This window comes from Trichogramma pretiosum, unplaced genomic scaffold, assembly GCF_000599845.2.
Source record: "Trichogramma pretiosum strain Unisexual culture from Peru unplaced genomic scaffold, Tpre_2.0 scaffold3, whole genome shotgun sequence".
NCBI lineage: Eukaryota > Metazoa > Arthropoda > Insecta > Hymenoptera > Trichogrammatidae > Trichogramma > Trichogramma pretiosum.
In genome coordinates, this window is record NW_019641698.1 from 1,346,694 (window position 1) to 1,361,113 (window position 14,420).

The 14,420-nt window shown below is 37.8% G+C and overlaps 3 protein-coding genes across 3 annotated transcripts; 2 read left to right on the forward strand and 1 right to left on the reverse strand.

Moving 5' to 3' along the window:
- Positions 1 to 3,364: 3,364 nt before the first annotated feature.
- LOC106650565 (mono [ADP-ribose] polymerase PARP16) lies at positions 3,365 to 6,315 on the forward strand. Its single transcript, XM_014368650.2, has 7 exons — positions 3,365 to 4,361; positions 4,509 to 4,891; positions 5,005 to 5,160; positions 5,233 to 5,442; positions 5,514 to 5,679; positions 5,764 to 5,896; positions 5,976 to 6,315. Exons 2-7 carry the CDS (start codon positions 4,538 to 4,540, stop codon positions 6,133 to 6,135), a joined length of 1,179 nt encoding a protein of 392 aa, XP_014224136.1. The 5' UTR covers positions 3,365 to 4,361; positions 4,509 to 4,537; the 3' UTR covers positions 6,136 to 6,315.
- Positions 6,316 to 6,347: 32 nt separating this feature from the next.
- Positions 6,348 to 7,782, reverse strand: LOC106650566 (Down syndrome critical region protein 3 homolog). Its single transcript, XM_014368651.2, has 5 exons — positions 7,558 to 7,782; positions 7,343 to 7,486; positions 6,780 to 7,269; positions 6,572 to 6,697; positions 6,348 to 6,481 (listed from the first exon to the last, which is right to left on the reverse strand). Exons 1-5 carry the CDS (start codon positions 7,612 to 7,614, stop codon positions 6,399 to 6,401), a joined length of 900 nt encoding a protein of 299 aa, XP_014224137.1. The 5' UTR covers positions 7,615 to 7,782; the 3' UTR covers positions 6,348 to 6,398.
- A 2,227-nt stretch (positions 7,783 to 10,009) lies between these two features.
- On the forward strand, positions 10,010 to 14,338 carry LOC106650563 (G2/mitotic-specific cyclin-B). Its single transcript, XM_014368649.2, has 5 exons — positions 10,010 to 10,649; positions 11,693 to 12,361; positions 12,435 to 12,674; positions 12,753 to 12,871; positions 12,954 to 14,338. The coding sequence occupies exons 1-5, from the start codon at positions 10,620 to 10,622 to the stop codon at positions 13,213 to 13,215; spliced, it is 1,320 nt and encodes a 439-aa protein (XP_014224135.1). The 5' UTR covers positions 10,010 to 10,619; the 3' UTR covers positions 13,216 to 14,338.
- Positions 14,339 to 14,420: the final 82 nt, after the last annotated feature.

Genomic DNA, 14,420 nt, shown 5'->3' on the forward strand with positions numbered 1-14,420 from the left:
CGAGCTGCTCGAATGCGGAGCAGAGCTATAAGCTAAGTATAAGCAGGAGCGGCGGCGTTGGCCGCGAGTCGACTCGACTCCGTGCGCAGAGTAGAGTCCGATGATCGGACGGAATATGGTATAGCTATAGCTCATTGCAATCATACGGCTCGATGCATCATGGACATTATAACGCGCTCGATATATGGAGCAAGTCGTAATAGATAAATAAGCACCTTTATTGGGTGCAGAATCGACGAGTAGTCAGCCACCGCACTCGTTTATACTCGTACACGCTGTGCGCTTATATAGCTTATATGTAAATGTAAATGTCACGTAGGTTGGCAGCACACGGTATAATGCACGGAGAGTCTCTTTCCACTCTGTACAGCGTGCAAAAAGTGGGAGTCGGTGCACCTACGTATCCTCGCGCGAATCTCCCCCACCCGATCGAGTCTCGTCCGTGTGTGTGTGCGCGCATTTAATATACCTATACCAACATCCTATATACCTTAATACACACGTACGCCGCCGCAAAGCGAGTAAAGTCGTCCGACTGTATACACATGCGAGCGGGTGCGCGCAACGCCGCTGCTGGGCACACACAGATACACGGAGATATCGCGTGCATGACGTCATTGATAGTTTACCTTGAGGCATGACATTGAGCGGCTCTGGCTCGGAGCGCGAACGGCTGCCGCCGCCGCCGCCGCCGCTGTTACTCGACTCGAGCCAGCCACTCTGCTGCGACTGCACAGCACGAGAGAGAGACGCGGACAAACCGCACATGCACCGAGCTGTATCTTATACACGACGACGACGACGACGACGACAAGAAGCCGAGAGACCAGTTGGAAAAAACGAGAAGGAGAGCGAGAATGAGACAGAAAGAGAGAGAATTTGTAACGAGAAAACCGGGCCCCTGCTCCAACGTATTCAGTTGCACAAGTATGCAACTTTTGTACATATAAAGTGTGTGTGTGTGTATCTGGATAAAAGCTTATACCGTCGACGAGCCTCGCCAAGAGGATATGTATTCAAGAGCTCATATTATAAAGAAAGAGAGAGAGAGAGAGGGCATGCATTTTGCGCGCTTCAGGTTTTTTTAAGGACACGTGCCGCCTCTCGCGCCTATGGCCATGATATACAGCGGATCGCAGCCGGCCGATGATTGCGCGCGACGGAAAAAAGGGTTTCGAATAATTGCGACTCTCGGTGCGCGCGATTTTCTCAATTGGCATGAGGATGACGACGACGAGAGAAAACGACGAATCCGACCGAGAAAGACAACGATTACGTTAACGAGAATCTCCGAGCGCAAGAGTACGAGCAAAAAAATCTACTCTCTGTAAAACGACGCCTCAGCCTCCTACTCGTAATTCATCGAGCTTTCACTTTTACTTTTTTCCATTTTTTCATCCATTTTTCTTATAAAGATTAAACGATGAATCGAACGAATGCCCATCCACTATGTGGTGTAGCTCCGAAGGATCAATGACGCGCTGTAAAGGTTTCCAGGATACAAGTAGAAACCACTATATGTGATCAGACTCGAGCGATCCTGCGGTCTATCCGACACGCAGAGATGGTTTTGGTTGATGAAATGTAACTTGTTGGAAAGATTTGCACCACAAGAGATCGTGCTGTATAACGTTTTGTAATGCACCGAGAGCACGTCTGCGAAAAGCTTCAAACGACTACTTTTTCGAAATTTTTCTACGTTACGTTTCATAGGCCAAATCGTTTCTCGTGTGTATAGGTGGTCAAACGAAAGTGAATCGCTTTCTATCGAACATTCTTTGAAAAGGTATAGGTTGACCTCGTTTTTGCTCACGCACGCCCACGCACTTTTTTAGAAAATTGCTTTGTGGGAATTTAATTAGGAGAATTGAATTTAGGTAAGAGTAGCTGAGAGCTTTTCTTTTTCATCTCGAGTTTGATATGCCCCTGAACTCGAATAATTTTGTAAATTTGATCGATTGATCGTTTTTGATTATACGAAAATCAATATTTTCTTTTTGAAACATCTGTAAAAATATTTATAACAATGCAGAACTTTTTAATATTACGGTTCGATTTAGTATGCATACTTTCGATTACATTTTTTATCAGAATATTTTGTGTATGAAATGGAGCAAAAAATTCCGAAATTTATCTATAATTTCAAATTATAGTTCTTGATTTAGTTCAATTATTTATCTCCTCTGAAATTTAAATTAAAAAGAACTTTTGATTGAATGATGCAACTATGGCTTTGTTTTATTTATTTAGAAATTCAAAATTAATCAGATCAATTATTTAAAATTTACCGAATTCAAAAATTCATAAAACCGTTTTAGTTCGATAAATATCGACTATGATTTGTTACACTTGGTTCGATGACCGCTATGCTTCTGCCTCGTGAGTGAACCGACGCGCACACGTACCGCAGCATACAAAATTTTAAATCAGTTTGTAAAATGAATATTCCTTTTTATCTCGGCATCAAAATCATTTACCAACTATAGGCTATCGAAGAATTAACTTATAACATCTCCATTAATAATATGATCGTTGCCTTTTCTGCTTAAAATTGTGCATAAATTTGTCAATTTACATAATGAAATGGATTAAGTTTCATCCTTACGCGCCTAATAAACACGTAAAAAAGCACCGACAGCTCGAGAGTTGAATAATTTTAATTGGATAAGCTTCTTAAATGCAAATAAACTATAAGCGCGGATTATGATGTGTATGTGTACCTAAGATTTAACAGCACCTAACTTTTTTACGTAATATGAAATATCAAGGGCGCCACCGGTCGAGGCCTTAATAAACCGACTGTTTGACTTGACACATTGACTGACTTTGTGCGATACGTAAACGAGTTTTTTTTACAATTGATTTATAATATAGCCAATGGTTTCCATGTCTTCGTACAAGCAAACTCTTGCGAACGAATCATGTGCCAAATTTTTGGATATCATATCAATAATTAATGACCGAATACATTTACGATTTGACGAAAGCGCGATAATTTCGTTTGTCTTTCAACTGAATGTTGACTTACACTAAGGTTCATTCTGACGTGATGTTAAAAAATTTTCCATGAAATTGTTTAATTTTCGAAAAATGATTTCGATCTTGCCTACAGTCCGTTACGAGCAAAATTCGAAGCCGCACGAACTCGTCAAGATGCTTCGAGGAATCCCCCGACGATGGCAGCACTGCTCGGACTGCTTCGCGAAAATAATCTCCGAGTCTCGCTCGATCCCCCCCGCGTCGACTCATCGTCGCACTAAAGCCCCTGCGGCATTACGACTATATCGGTGCGAGAAGGACGGAGAACGACGAATCGCACTGGATTAGCGTCGTCTGCTGCTGCTGCTGCTGGTAGTAATATACGTTGCAGCGAAGCGCTGCAGGCCAGAGTGCATAATATAGCTCGCGTGATATGACGATATCGCATACGTGGTCCAATGCCTGATACCCGCGCGATGCACCGCGGCGAGCTCGGTATTGTGACGGGGCTTGGGACTACATTGTTTTCGAGCACACCAGTTGGCAGATTCATTGCGGAGCATTAGTACAAAGCAGCTCTCGCCGAGGCTTAGCATTTTAGCGAGCAACGTCAACAACGTATATTATTGTATACGCGTACGATGCGAATCCCCGTCAGCTATATGTAATCGATTGCTATAATTAAATGTATAGCTACACTTTGTGTCTATATACACGCGCGCGCGCGCGCGAGCTCTCACGCGTAAATATATATGCGCGTATCATTATATCGACTCGAATGTGCTGGATATAGGCGCAGATGTTGTCAAACGACAATAACAAAAGACTATAGATGCAGTGACTGACACATTCAAGTGCCCGTTCAATTGTGTCCGTGTGTGTGTCCGTACGCGTGTGCTTGCATCTGCATGCGTTACATATATATACAGTTATACCTACATATATATATGCGTGTGTAAGAAAATCGGGGAGCTGTCACACAACGCGCAGCAACCAGCTACTACGCACGGATTCAACGTCGACTTCGCCGTCGTCGTCGCAGTTTCTGCGGCAGGTCGTGCAGAATCGGGTCCGCCTGGACCTGGAATCGTCGTTGAATCGCTGCCGTGGAGCTGTCTGGCCCCCCGTTCGACAATTTTTTATTCTACATACAGTGTGTATACGTACACGCAGACACGAGCTTCAATCGCAGCAGAGAATATTTCCACGCAAGCATTTCTAACGCTCGGCACACGGCGCATTAGACAACTTTTATATACATATTTTTCTTGCGTCTTTATCGTCCATTATTTGCAATGACGAGGTCGATCATCAGCAGCGAGCTCGATTGTTAAATTCATCGTGAAGTTTCCATTAAAATAGTCCGTCACGACTTGAGTAATGTGAGTATATCGCTAATACGTAATCTCGTTGCGCATATAAATACTCAACTTTTGTTCATAAATGTATAAAATGCGAAAATTTACAATAAGAAACGTACTGGTTGAACATTTTTTTCTTAAAATTTAATATATTCTTCACTTTTTCAGAGTATTTTGTCCAAAAATAAACTTTCAAAATGTATGAAGGCGATGCACCACCAACTGACATGACATGTCTAGAGAATAAAGCTCCAGTAGCTGATAAATGTATGGATATAAAAGATAACAATGATCCTTCAACATCTGCCAAAGCTGGACAAGCTGAGTTTGAAGTTGTATCTGCTCCTGCCAATGTTGATGCTCTTATCAATCAGGAGGATGCAGAGCGAAAGATACTCTCTCTTAAGTACGTCCTTGAAAAGGATATCAGAGCAGCTGACCTTAAATGGTCTCTTTTTGTGGCTGCATGTCATACTTATAGATTTGATACTTGCCTAAGGCCATTTCCACCTATGTACATCAAGAACGAAACCAAAGATATTGATGCTTTGGTTAGTAAATACATAGCGATTATATCAATAATGCAAAAAATTCAATGATATAACTTGATTATATAATGAATAACAATTGTATTATTATAAATAATTTTTTTATTGAATTTCAGAGAAAAGCTGTAGAGTTTGTCCCACCAATGACTGTTGTAATACAACAACTCAAGCAACCAAATATTTACAAAAATAAAGGTCCCACTATTGAATTACTTTATTGGGTATTAGTAAAGTTGAAGGATTTACACATAAGAAGTATTAATAAAGACTGTGTAAGTATAACTGTAGAAAAAAAAACTTTACAAAATTCAATGTTCAAATTTAAATCACTGTGGTTTTTTTAGTATGAATCTGTTTTGAAGAGAGTAGGATCACAATTACCTGCAGCAGAACCAAATTTAATATTTCAAGTAGCTAGTGCTCGACAGTCTACATCTGAAGAGAAGTGGAGGGAACTTGCTACAGGACATTCCACATTTTATGCTTATCATGGTAGTCGACTTGAGAATTTTCACTCAATCATTCATTACGGACTACAACAGCATTTGTGCAAAGTACATATTATAATATTTTTACTTTCTTTCAATAGTATCACAAAAAAAATCTTTGTATAAATTTATTTTAGAAATCATTATTTGGAAAAGGAATATATCTATCCAAAGAACTAGGTGTTAGCCTACCTTATAGTCCTTCTGGGCACTCTTGGGGTGCAAGTATATTGGGAAGTACCCTAAGCTGTGTGGCTTTGTGCGAAGTAATTAATCATCCAGATGTGAAAATAGGTGACACTGGTAAGAATTTCTTTTTACATTTTTTAAAATTTTTCCGCAGATTATTGGATTTAAATTATTTTAAAACATTTATATTATGTTTAGATGATGCTGCAAGAAATTTAGCGCCTGAATCTGTAGGTGGAAAAATACCTAACAAGTACTGTTTAGTTCTTAATAATGAATTAGTCAGAATTCGATATCTCTTGGTGTACAGTGAAGAATTTGGTAGAGCCAGGTAATGCTTCAAATGGATTACTAAATAAATTTTATAATAATATTAAAACATTGATAATAAAAACTTAAATATTTTTCAGAGCGGCGCGAAATTCTGGAATGGTAGGATGGCTCAGACAACACAAACTGCTAACATTCATGTTTGGTTACATAGTACTGCTTGCCTCTGTTGGATTGACTCACAACAGAAATGTTGAGAGATACTTTAAATTATTAATGCGTAAATTTGGATTAGACTGATAAGTCTAAGAAAAAAAGCATATAAAAGTTTTGTATGTGCTTGTAAAAATTTGAATGACATATTTATAACAATGTTGATACCTACCTTCTTTTTATATACTTTCAAGTGCAATCAACATCACTGCGTATTCATACATTTTAGAGGAAAAAATCAATAAATTTAAAATACACCTTGGTTTATATTATATAAAATATGTACAATAAATAAATCGATTTATGTACAAATAAAAAAAACTGTACAGTAAATATTGCATTAGCTTTTTTTAATGTCTTGTTAAAGTGATAGGAAAATTTTCTGTTACTATGTAATCATCTTCAAAGGCAACAATCAGATTAACTTCAAATTCTGTAATTAAAAATGAATTGCATTTTATTAATCTAGTTTAATATTGAATTTTGTATAGTACAAATAAATTTTATTTTCTGTTAAACTTACCAACTTTAAAGTTGCTAGTTATAAGAGTTGGACAAGTGAAGAGTCTTGGAAAAATCATATAAATTGGAATAGCTAACTCTGTACACACATTGCCCTCTCCAATTTGTATATTTTGTATCTCAGTTGCTAAATCGAATGAAACATGAAACATATATTGAAAATTTTTTTCTATCCAAACATGGGTGAAATTGAAATTAAAATGCAATACCATCTTTGGAATATCCTTCAGCACATCCACAAGTTTCTACTCGAACCAATTGAAGTTCAATCGATTTTACAATAGCATCGCAGCTCTCAATTATAACTTCACCAGTCAAAGGCTCAGAAATTTTGCAACAAAGTGAATCTATGTGACCAGAAATAACAAATCTTGGAAGAACAGTTCTCTCTTTAGTGTTTTGTACAGATTCTGGAAGTATTTTAAATGGTACAGGTTTACGAGACTCCTTGTCTATTGACTTTGATGTTTTATCCTCTACCATAAATTCCAAAGACTTATTAACATCTTTTGCCAGAAAGCTCCTTTTAATATCACACCGAACTAAATACTGAATATTAACAAATACCCCATGATATGTTTCATACAATGTTTTTGAACCTCTGGGTTTCAAAGGTAACTCAAACGGAATTTCTGTTTTGCCACTAGGTATTTTTCCAGCAGGTGCTACTTCCACAGTGTATTGTACCAGCTGAATTGGCTTTAAAGAAGAAAGAGTTATTGTCAGAGCAAGTACATCAAAGTATCCACTATTTATAATAAAATCCTCATACCTTAACTGAATTGGTTAAGGCTTCAAAGATACCAACAGTTTTAGAACTAAGTTGCAGGTTGACTAAACCTTCCATTGTGAGATATATTCCATCGTGCTTGACGTCGGAATTTGTCTGCAGAAGAATGAATCCACTCACATTTTCCTGCAACAACGTCGATTATGAATTTTTTGTAAAAAAAAGTAATATTTTTAAACACAGTAAAGCCGACTTACACCTTCTCGATAAATTTTACTTGCTCGTTTAAGCTTTATGTCGAGGTTAATAGACATTTTTAATGAGTATAAAAGTAGTAGCTTCCTTTAATTTATACTCTCAAATCATTAAATTGTTAAAGTACATTGATACACGTGAATTTCATAACAAACACATGTTTACTCATACGGGGACATGAACATGCATCTGTCAGTTTTCACTTACAAGATGAAAGATACAGTGTTTATGCGTCCCGTCCGTAAGTTGACTTAGCAGACGACAGATAGAATAATCTGACATTCGAAATCCGGAGTTTTTTGACTTCGTCGATGGCAACACAAATTACATGCTGTCAAAAAATCAAAGGAGTTTTAAGATTGGCCTTTCACACGTTAATTTCAATTTACTGTTTTATCAAGATGTTCCAATCAATGTTTAAGAAGAGAACATTTTTTAATTGATAAATATCAACATTTTTTATTAATTTTGAGAATCATTTACCTACTTTAGATAATTAATTTGTCATGCACAGTTATCGAATTCTTAACATTACCAATTAAAGATAAATTTTATTTTCAACTTTTATTCTATTATAAAAGTACTTTGAAGGAAGCTGAAGGTTCCGATTTTTGTCTTAAATCCCATGTTTCAGACGTAAAATAGCCCACAAAATCAATGAAAATTGAAAAACAAGTATTCTTCGTTGTACAATATGAAGTGTATCATAACAATCATCGTAACTTCATTCGATATCCGGAACTCGTTCAGAAATCATTCTCTCACGAAGTTTCCAGTGAAGTATTTTGAGAAGTCTATGAGCCACATTTTCTTAGATGAGTTTCAAAGTGAAACCGACTTTGTTATTCATTTGTAGAGGCCTACCAATGGATGAACTTCAATTCTTTATACGTATCCCACCGCAAAACTTGCGCCACGGAATCCTCGTTGGTGCCTATTCAGATTGTTTTTCGTTATATTAAACATAAAAATAAATTGAGGTGGTTTGGATAATTTACATAGACTTTTAAATCATGTCATATCACTTTGAAAAATTTACTGCGACATGGAAAACATTTAAATAAATTCGATCAATTTTTCGAAGTTTATCGATAAATTTATTTTAAAAAGATGAAACCATCATTTTCAGCCCAACTTGTATATCTCAAATCAAATCTATAAAAGTCCGGGAGGCACACGTAAAAAGTCGTTACTAATTCACGTCACCGTCGATGAAGAGCAGATGTGTTGGTATTCATTATCGTCATTAGTGGCCTAATGAGGAATCCATTTTATTCCAACGTAAACTCCATATGGTCGATTGAAGTAAAAAATATCAAAAATTGTTTATTTTGAACTAGCGTGAAACTACAGGACTTTCGAGAACTTCAGAAAGGGAGGCAAAAATATGCTTACGCAAGCTTTACAATCACTGTCCGCATCCGCATGCGGTAACTGTGAGTTTTCCCCTTTTGTTAACTCTTATTCATAAACCGTAGAAATGTTTCACGATGCGTGACTTATAGTAATACAGGGAAATGATATTCCTCCATTAGGCAAAAGCAGAGAACGAGCGCGCGGACACGCGCTCCAAGTTTAAAGGGACCGAAAAAACAACTCGCTCCCCCACCACGAAGCGTTAACGACTCTCAACGGCTTTTGCATTCCTTCGTTCAAAAGTCAATGTTTAACTTGCAATACGCTGCAAGGAATAATGTCACGTTGCCCCATTAGAATCGTGACTTTGACCTACATTGACCCCGAAATTTCCAACATTAGAATCCAAAAGTTCTAAAAATAACTCAATGCCGCATCTGAAAATCGGAGCACTTGAGACCTATCGAGGAATCAGATGTAACAGCGAATCCTGTACTCGTTTGAAGTCTGTATCTATATAGAAAAAAATTGAAATTGAAATTGCCAATAACGCAAGAATTTCGGTGCCTCTCACGAGATCAGGTTGGCGGTTTCTCGGAATTGAAAAAAATCTACGACACAGCTTAGAAAGTCCTATATCAGCTCGCACACATCGAAGTATTTAAATGGCCCGAGTCTGCATTGCCTAACGTCGCGAGCAAACGATAAAAACATGAAATTCGAAAATTCGAAATGAGCCAATAAGCTGCCAGATTCAGACTCCCACTACGCAGCAAACTTCCGGCACACAGATGCGATTCATTTAGCCCCTGTACATGTATAGGTTCGTACAAAACACATCTCCGCGCTCTGGTACCCGTAGCAGCGTATCTCACACATGTGTGTCCTATACGCAATCGAAAAAACGGTTGGCATTTCTCAGGGCCCGTTTCAGGAGCGAGCGAGCGATAGAGAGAGAGAAAAGAACTCGACGAGCGCCGGGATAGCGCGCCAGAGCCGAGGCGAGACACAGAGTGGCTTGGTGGTGCTGCGCCGCTAGCAGTGGTGGTGGTGGTAGTATTTCAAACGATCCCTGTGTGTTATATACACACATACAGCGTTGACTTGGATATATTCTCACTAGTTGCCGCATACGTAGGCCGAAAAGGGGAAGCCGAGGAGCGTTGGGAAGCGAGACAGAGCGAGGTTTATAATATACAGCAGGCAGGGCGGCGAGGAGAGCGCGCCCAGACCTAGCGAGCGAGCGAGCGAGCGAGCGAGAGAGAGCAAGCAAGCAGCAGCAGCAGCAAAACGGCGGCGAAAAACGACGGTTGAAGGCGCGACGAGTGCGACTTTTAATATACGTGAACGGGAGTAACTCAGCAATCGAACGCGCTCGCTGCACAGCTGCATCGTCGTCGAGTCGGCCGTCCTTTTTGGCGTCGTCGTGTTTTAACCCAAAATTTTTCACCTTTTTCACATTGTGGAAAAACAAGTACATATAAAGGATCATCAAGTCCTCCTGCCTCTCGATGCTGTGCGAATTCGTTCCAAACCCGAAGCCAATCTCACAGTTCAGCTAACGTTTGCCCAATAGACGTAAACTAAACGTGTATACACACACGCACCCGTCGTCGACTCGTATACACATACGTGCTAACATCGCTTGGTTGTTGTTCCTGTGCTCCTTGGGCTTTGTGATTTGTTTATATCGCCGACTTGTGTAAACATGGCGCTGAGAAATCGTGCTGTTAACTTGGTGAGTCTTGATCAATCTTTTTTGTCTAATTACAATAGCCGCATAATTCTTATCGGTTGTATCATCGTTGCGCGCGATAAAAAAGAGGGACGCGCGACCGTTACGCACATTTAAATGCCCCGTCAGCGTGTTGGTGCGATGCCTGCGTCTCTGTGTGAGTTCAGAGATAATATGCCCGCGTTACGCCACGATGCTTTAATTTCTCTATATTGATCCTTGAGAGTTCAACGGTCGTATTTTTCTCGCTGGCCCGAACGTGCTTCGCTTTCCTATACTTTGAAAATGTCTCAATCAGTATTTTCGAGTGCACAGATTGAAATCATCGCTCGTATGTAAATAATATATGTGTCCCCAGCGGCCGGTGCGATTGAGGAGTTCTAGTGCGAGAAAAGGAGGGAGATATAGCGGAGCTAGTGCAAATCGCGCGTTTTTTCTCGCGCTGCACCTCCCTTTGCTCAAACGGTCAGGCATTTTTTTTTCTGCTGCACGTCTTCGAATCTCCTCTATACTCTCCTAGGTGTAGCTGAAATTTTATAGAAAGACGATCTGCGCGTGCGGAAGACCGCCAAAAGCTAGAGATGTTATCACGCGCCTCTCCTGCTGCAATGTCCAGCCAGTTTGCCGTCAGTTTTACTCTCTTGTTTTTCAAATGTATAAAAACGATGCCATTTACTATTTTACATTTGATCATTAAAGGGTACATGGATTTTGTGAAACTCATAGTTGTTGTCTCACAGATCGCAATTGGGTTTTATTTACTTACAACACTTCGTAATACTTTCTCTCGGTTTCGTCGATCGTCCCTTTATTTTGATAGAAAACATACGAGGAAAAGCGATAATAATCTTTTGCGGTGGAAATGAATTGAGTTGCTGAATTTGGAATTTCCGTGAGATTTCGGCTCCTTTTTATCATGCAGCGTTGATGGGCTATTAAAAACGAGACGCGGCACTCCAACGAGCAATCTGTTTGATCCACGTTGAACCTTATTCTGATGAAATATTTTAACTTAGGATTATATGAATTATTTCCTTATGCTACAGAACGTTGCCAACCAGGAAAATGTCAAGAATGTAAAATCCATGACTTTGGCGGGCAGCCAGACGAGGCGAGCTGCTCTTGGTGAAATCGGCAACAAAGTCATCGGTCTACGGACGAACGATGTTACCGGCAAATCTAGTCAAATTGCGAAGGATAAAGTAATCCTGAAAAAGCCCATATTGACCACCAAGCCAACTGCGGTCAAGGTCACCAAAGTTGAAAAAACTGACAAAGTTGTTGCAAGAAAGGAGATTGTCAAGCCAACGGTAGTTGCTCCGAAAAATGCGATTAAAGTCGATGTTCAACCGCCGACCGTAAAAGTCGAAAAAAATGAGGAGATTGAAAAATTAGTTGAACCTAAGAAAGAATCTAATGCAATCAATTGTAATAAGGTGGATTCCTTTTCTTCCGATCAAATCTTGATTGAGGACATTGACGAAGAAGATAGAAAAAATCCCATCCTTGTTTCTGTATATAGCAACGATATTTATACTCATTTGAGAAATCTTGAAGCACAGTTTCCTATAGCTGAAGGGTTTTTGCAAGGTCAAGAAGTCACCCCTAAGATGAGATGTGTATTGGTTGACTGGCTTATTGAGGTTCACGAACAGTTCCATCTGATGCAAGAAACATTGTACCTGACAATTGCGATAATTGATCGTTTTCTTCAGGTAAATTGAAAATTATGAAATTGAATACCACTTATAAATATATTATTTATGCCATTATTTTTTTATTCAACAGAAATTCAACCTGATTACTCGTAAAAGGTTGCAATTAGTAGGAGTAACTGCTATGTTTATAGCTAGCAAATATGAAGAAATGTATTCTCCAGATATCAGCGACTTTGTGTATATCACCGATAATGCTTACACAAAAGCAGAAATTATTCAAATGGAAATGCTGATCATTAAAACTCTTGATTATTCATTTGGCAGGCCACTGCCATTACATTTTCTCAGGCGTTACAGTAAAGCTGGAAAGGTAATTATCTTTTATTCTTTTACTATCTTGCTTGTTATTGAGTAATTATGTTATTAATAACTAATTTTTTTATATCAGGCACTGCCAGTACATCATACACTGGCAAAATACTTTTTGGAGCAAGCTTTGGTTCATTATGAAGTCTGCCATCATCCACCTAGTCTAATTGCTGCAGCAGCTATATATCTGTCTTTCCTGTAAATTTTTAGCTATTTTAATTACATCTTAATTCACAAGTAGTTAACAAGAAATCTCATTAATAAATTAATTTATTTGTAGCCTACTTGGAAATGAAAATCTGCAAGACGGAGATGCTATCTGGACGAAAACACTTGTTCACTACAGTACGTACACAATGAGAGAGGTTTTACCTGTAGCAAAAGAAATGGCGACTATTATGGTAAATGCCGATAAGAGCAAGTATCAAGCAGCACGGCGGAAATACACACATCCTAAGCATATGAAAATTAGTCTTCGTCCTGAACTTAAGCGTTCAACTTTGCTCACCTTGGCAAATTATAATAATGAAGCTCAGAAATGAGTTAAAGTGACATATTTTCTTTCAAATGTAAAATAGTTAAATGAAGTATATACTAGGTTGCGTAAGATACCATTCTGATTGGGTGACTTTGTTGGTGCCAATAGGCAAAATTGAATTTGCAACATTAAATCCTGTTTTGGTGCCAAATTTTAAAAGCAAATCCTCAGGGGATCAAATTTTATGTTGAAACAATGATTTTTAAAAAAATCTAAAGTAAGAGTCTCTAATAGAGCAGTCATAAGTGTTTGGTAGATTTAATTTTTGTCGGGTGTTTTCAATTGAATGTTTTTAATTCCTCACTTTAAATCTTAAAATTATACTACATTTCATCTTTTGATAAATATTATACATAAAAACATTTCGCGTTCTACTAGCATGACTAAAACCTTGTCAAAATTATTAATCTTTAATGAACCCAAACGCTAATGATCAATGTTACTAAAATCTATTTCGTTTAGTTGTAATTAATAAGTTATATCCACTAAATTGAAAATGACTAGAGTGTCATCTTTACTAGAGGTCGGAAATGACCCATAAATTTTTACGTGATAGCTTGATAACTTTTTATATATTTTCAACAAATTTAGTATAATTTTATTAGTATATACTCAGATATTTTTAATCAAAATATAGAGGTAATTACGAAGGTTTTTGTATTCAGATATTATAAATTAATTTTTTATTAACTCAATGCATATTTATTACTCACCAAGTCAATATATTAAGAAAAATATTTTGATAAAAATATTTGTTATTTGGTCACTGATTTTTTGATTAAGATGTTTTTGAAGTTCATAATTGAACATACAGCGGCAGGAAGTCGATTATAACTTGGTTGACTAATATATTTCCAGACAGTAACATTTTTAGTGTCACAATACATGTTATTTTTGCGAAAAAAAATAAAATTTTAATTCTCAAAATTTACTTTGACTAAATTCATCTTCTTATATTGCAGTATAAATACGAAAAGAAAACTGGAAAGAGTAAGCTTAATATTGTATAGTTGCATTTTGGATTTATTAATATGAGTGAACGAACACGTTATACAGAGTGTGAGAAAACGCCAACACGTCATAATGTAAAATATCTCATGTAAATAAAGCGTAAGCGTATAAAATTATTTAATTTTTTATTTTGGGATCCAGTGGCTTCAACGTCATATAATTTTAGAAATATATACAGGCGGTTTTTTTCTGTTACAG

Coding starts and splice junctions, on each gene's coding strand:
- LOC106650565 (XM_014368650.2), top strand. CDS start 4,538: ATGTATGAAGGCGATGCACCACCAACTGACATGACATGTCTAGAGAAT. Junction 5,161..5,232: donor GAAGTATTAATAAAGACTGT/GTAAGTATAACT, acceptor TGGTTTTTTTAG/TATGAATCTGTTTTGAAGAG. Junction 5,680..5,763: donor TGTGAAAATAGGTGACACTG/GTAAGAATTTCT, acceptor TATTATGTTTAG/ATGATGCTGCAAGAAATTTA.
- LOC106650566 (XM_014368651.2), bottom strand. CDS start 7,614: ATGTCTATTAACCTCGACATAAAGCTTAAACGAGCAAGTAAAATTTAT. Junction 6,698..6,779: donor TGAAGGATATTCCAAAGATG/GTATTGCATTTT, acceptor CATTCGATTTAG/CAACTGAGATACAAAATATA. Junction 6,482..6,571: donor AACTAGCAACTTTAAAGTTG/GTAAGTTTAACA, acceptor TTTTAATTACAG/AATTTGAAGTTAATCTGATT.
- LOC106650563 (XM_014368649.2), top strand. CDS start 10,620: ATGGCGCTGAGAAATCGTGCTGTTAACTTG. Junction 10,650..11,692: donor GAAATCGTGCTGTTAACTTG/GTGAGTCTTGAT, acceptor CTTATGCTACAG/AACGTTGCCAACCAGGAAAA. Junction 12,872..12,953: donor GCTATATATCTGTCTTTCCT/GTAAATTTTTAG, acceptor ATTTATTTGTAG/CCTACTTGGAAATGAAAATC.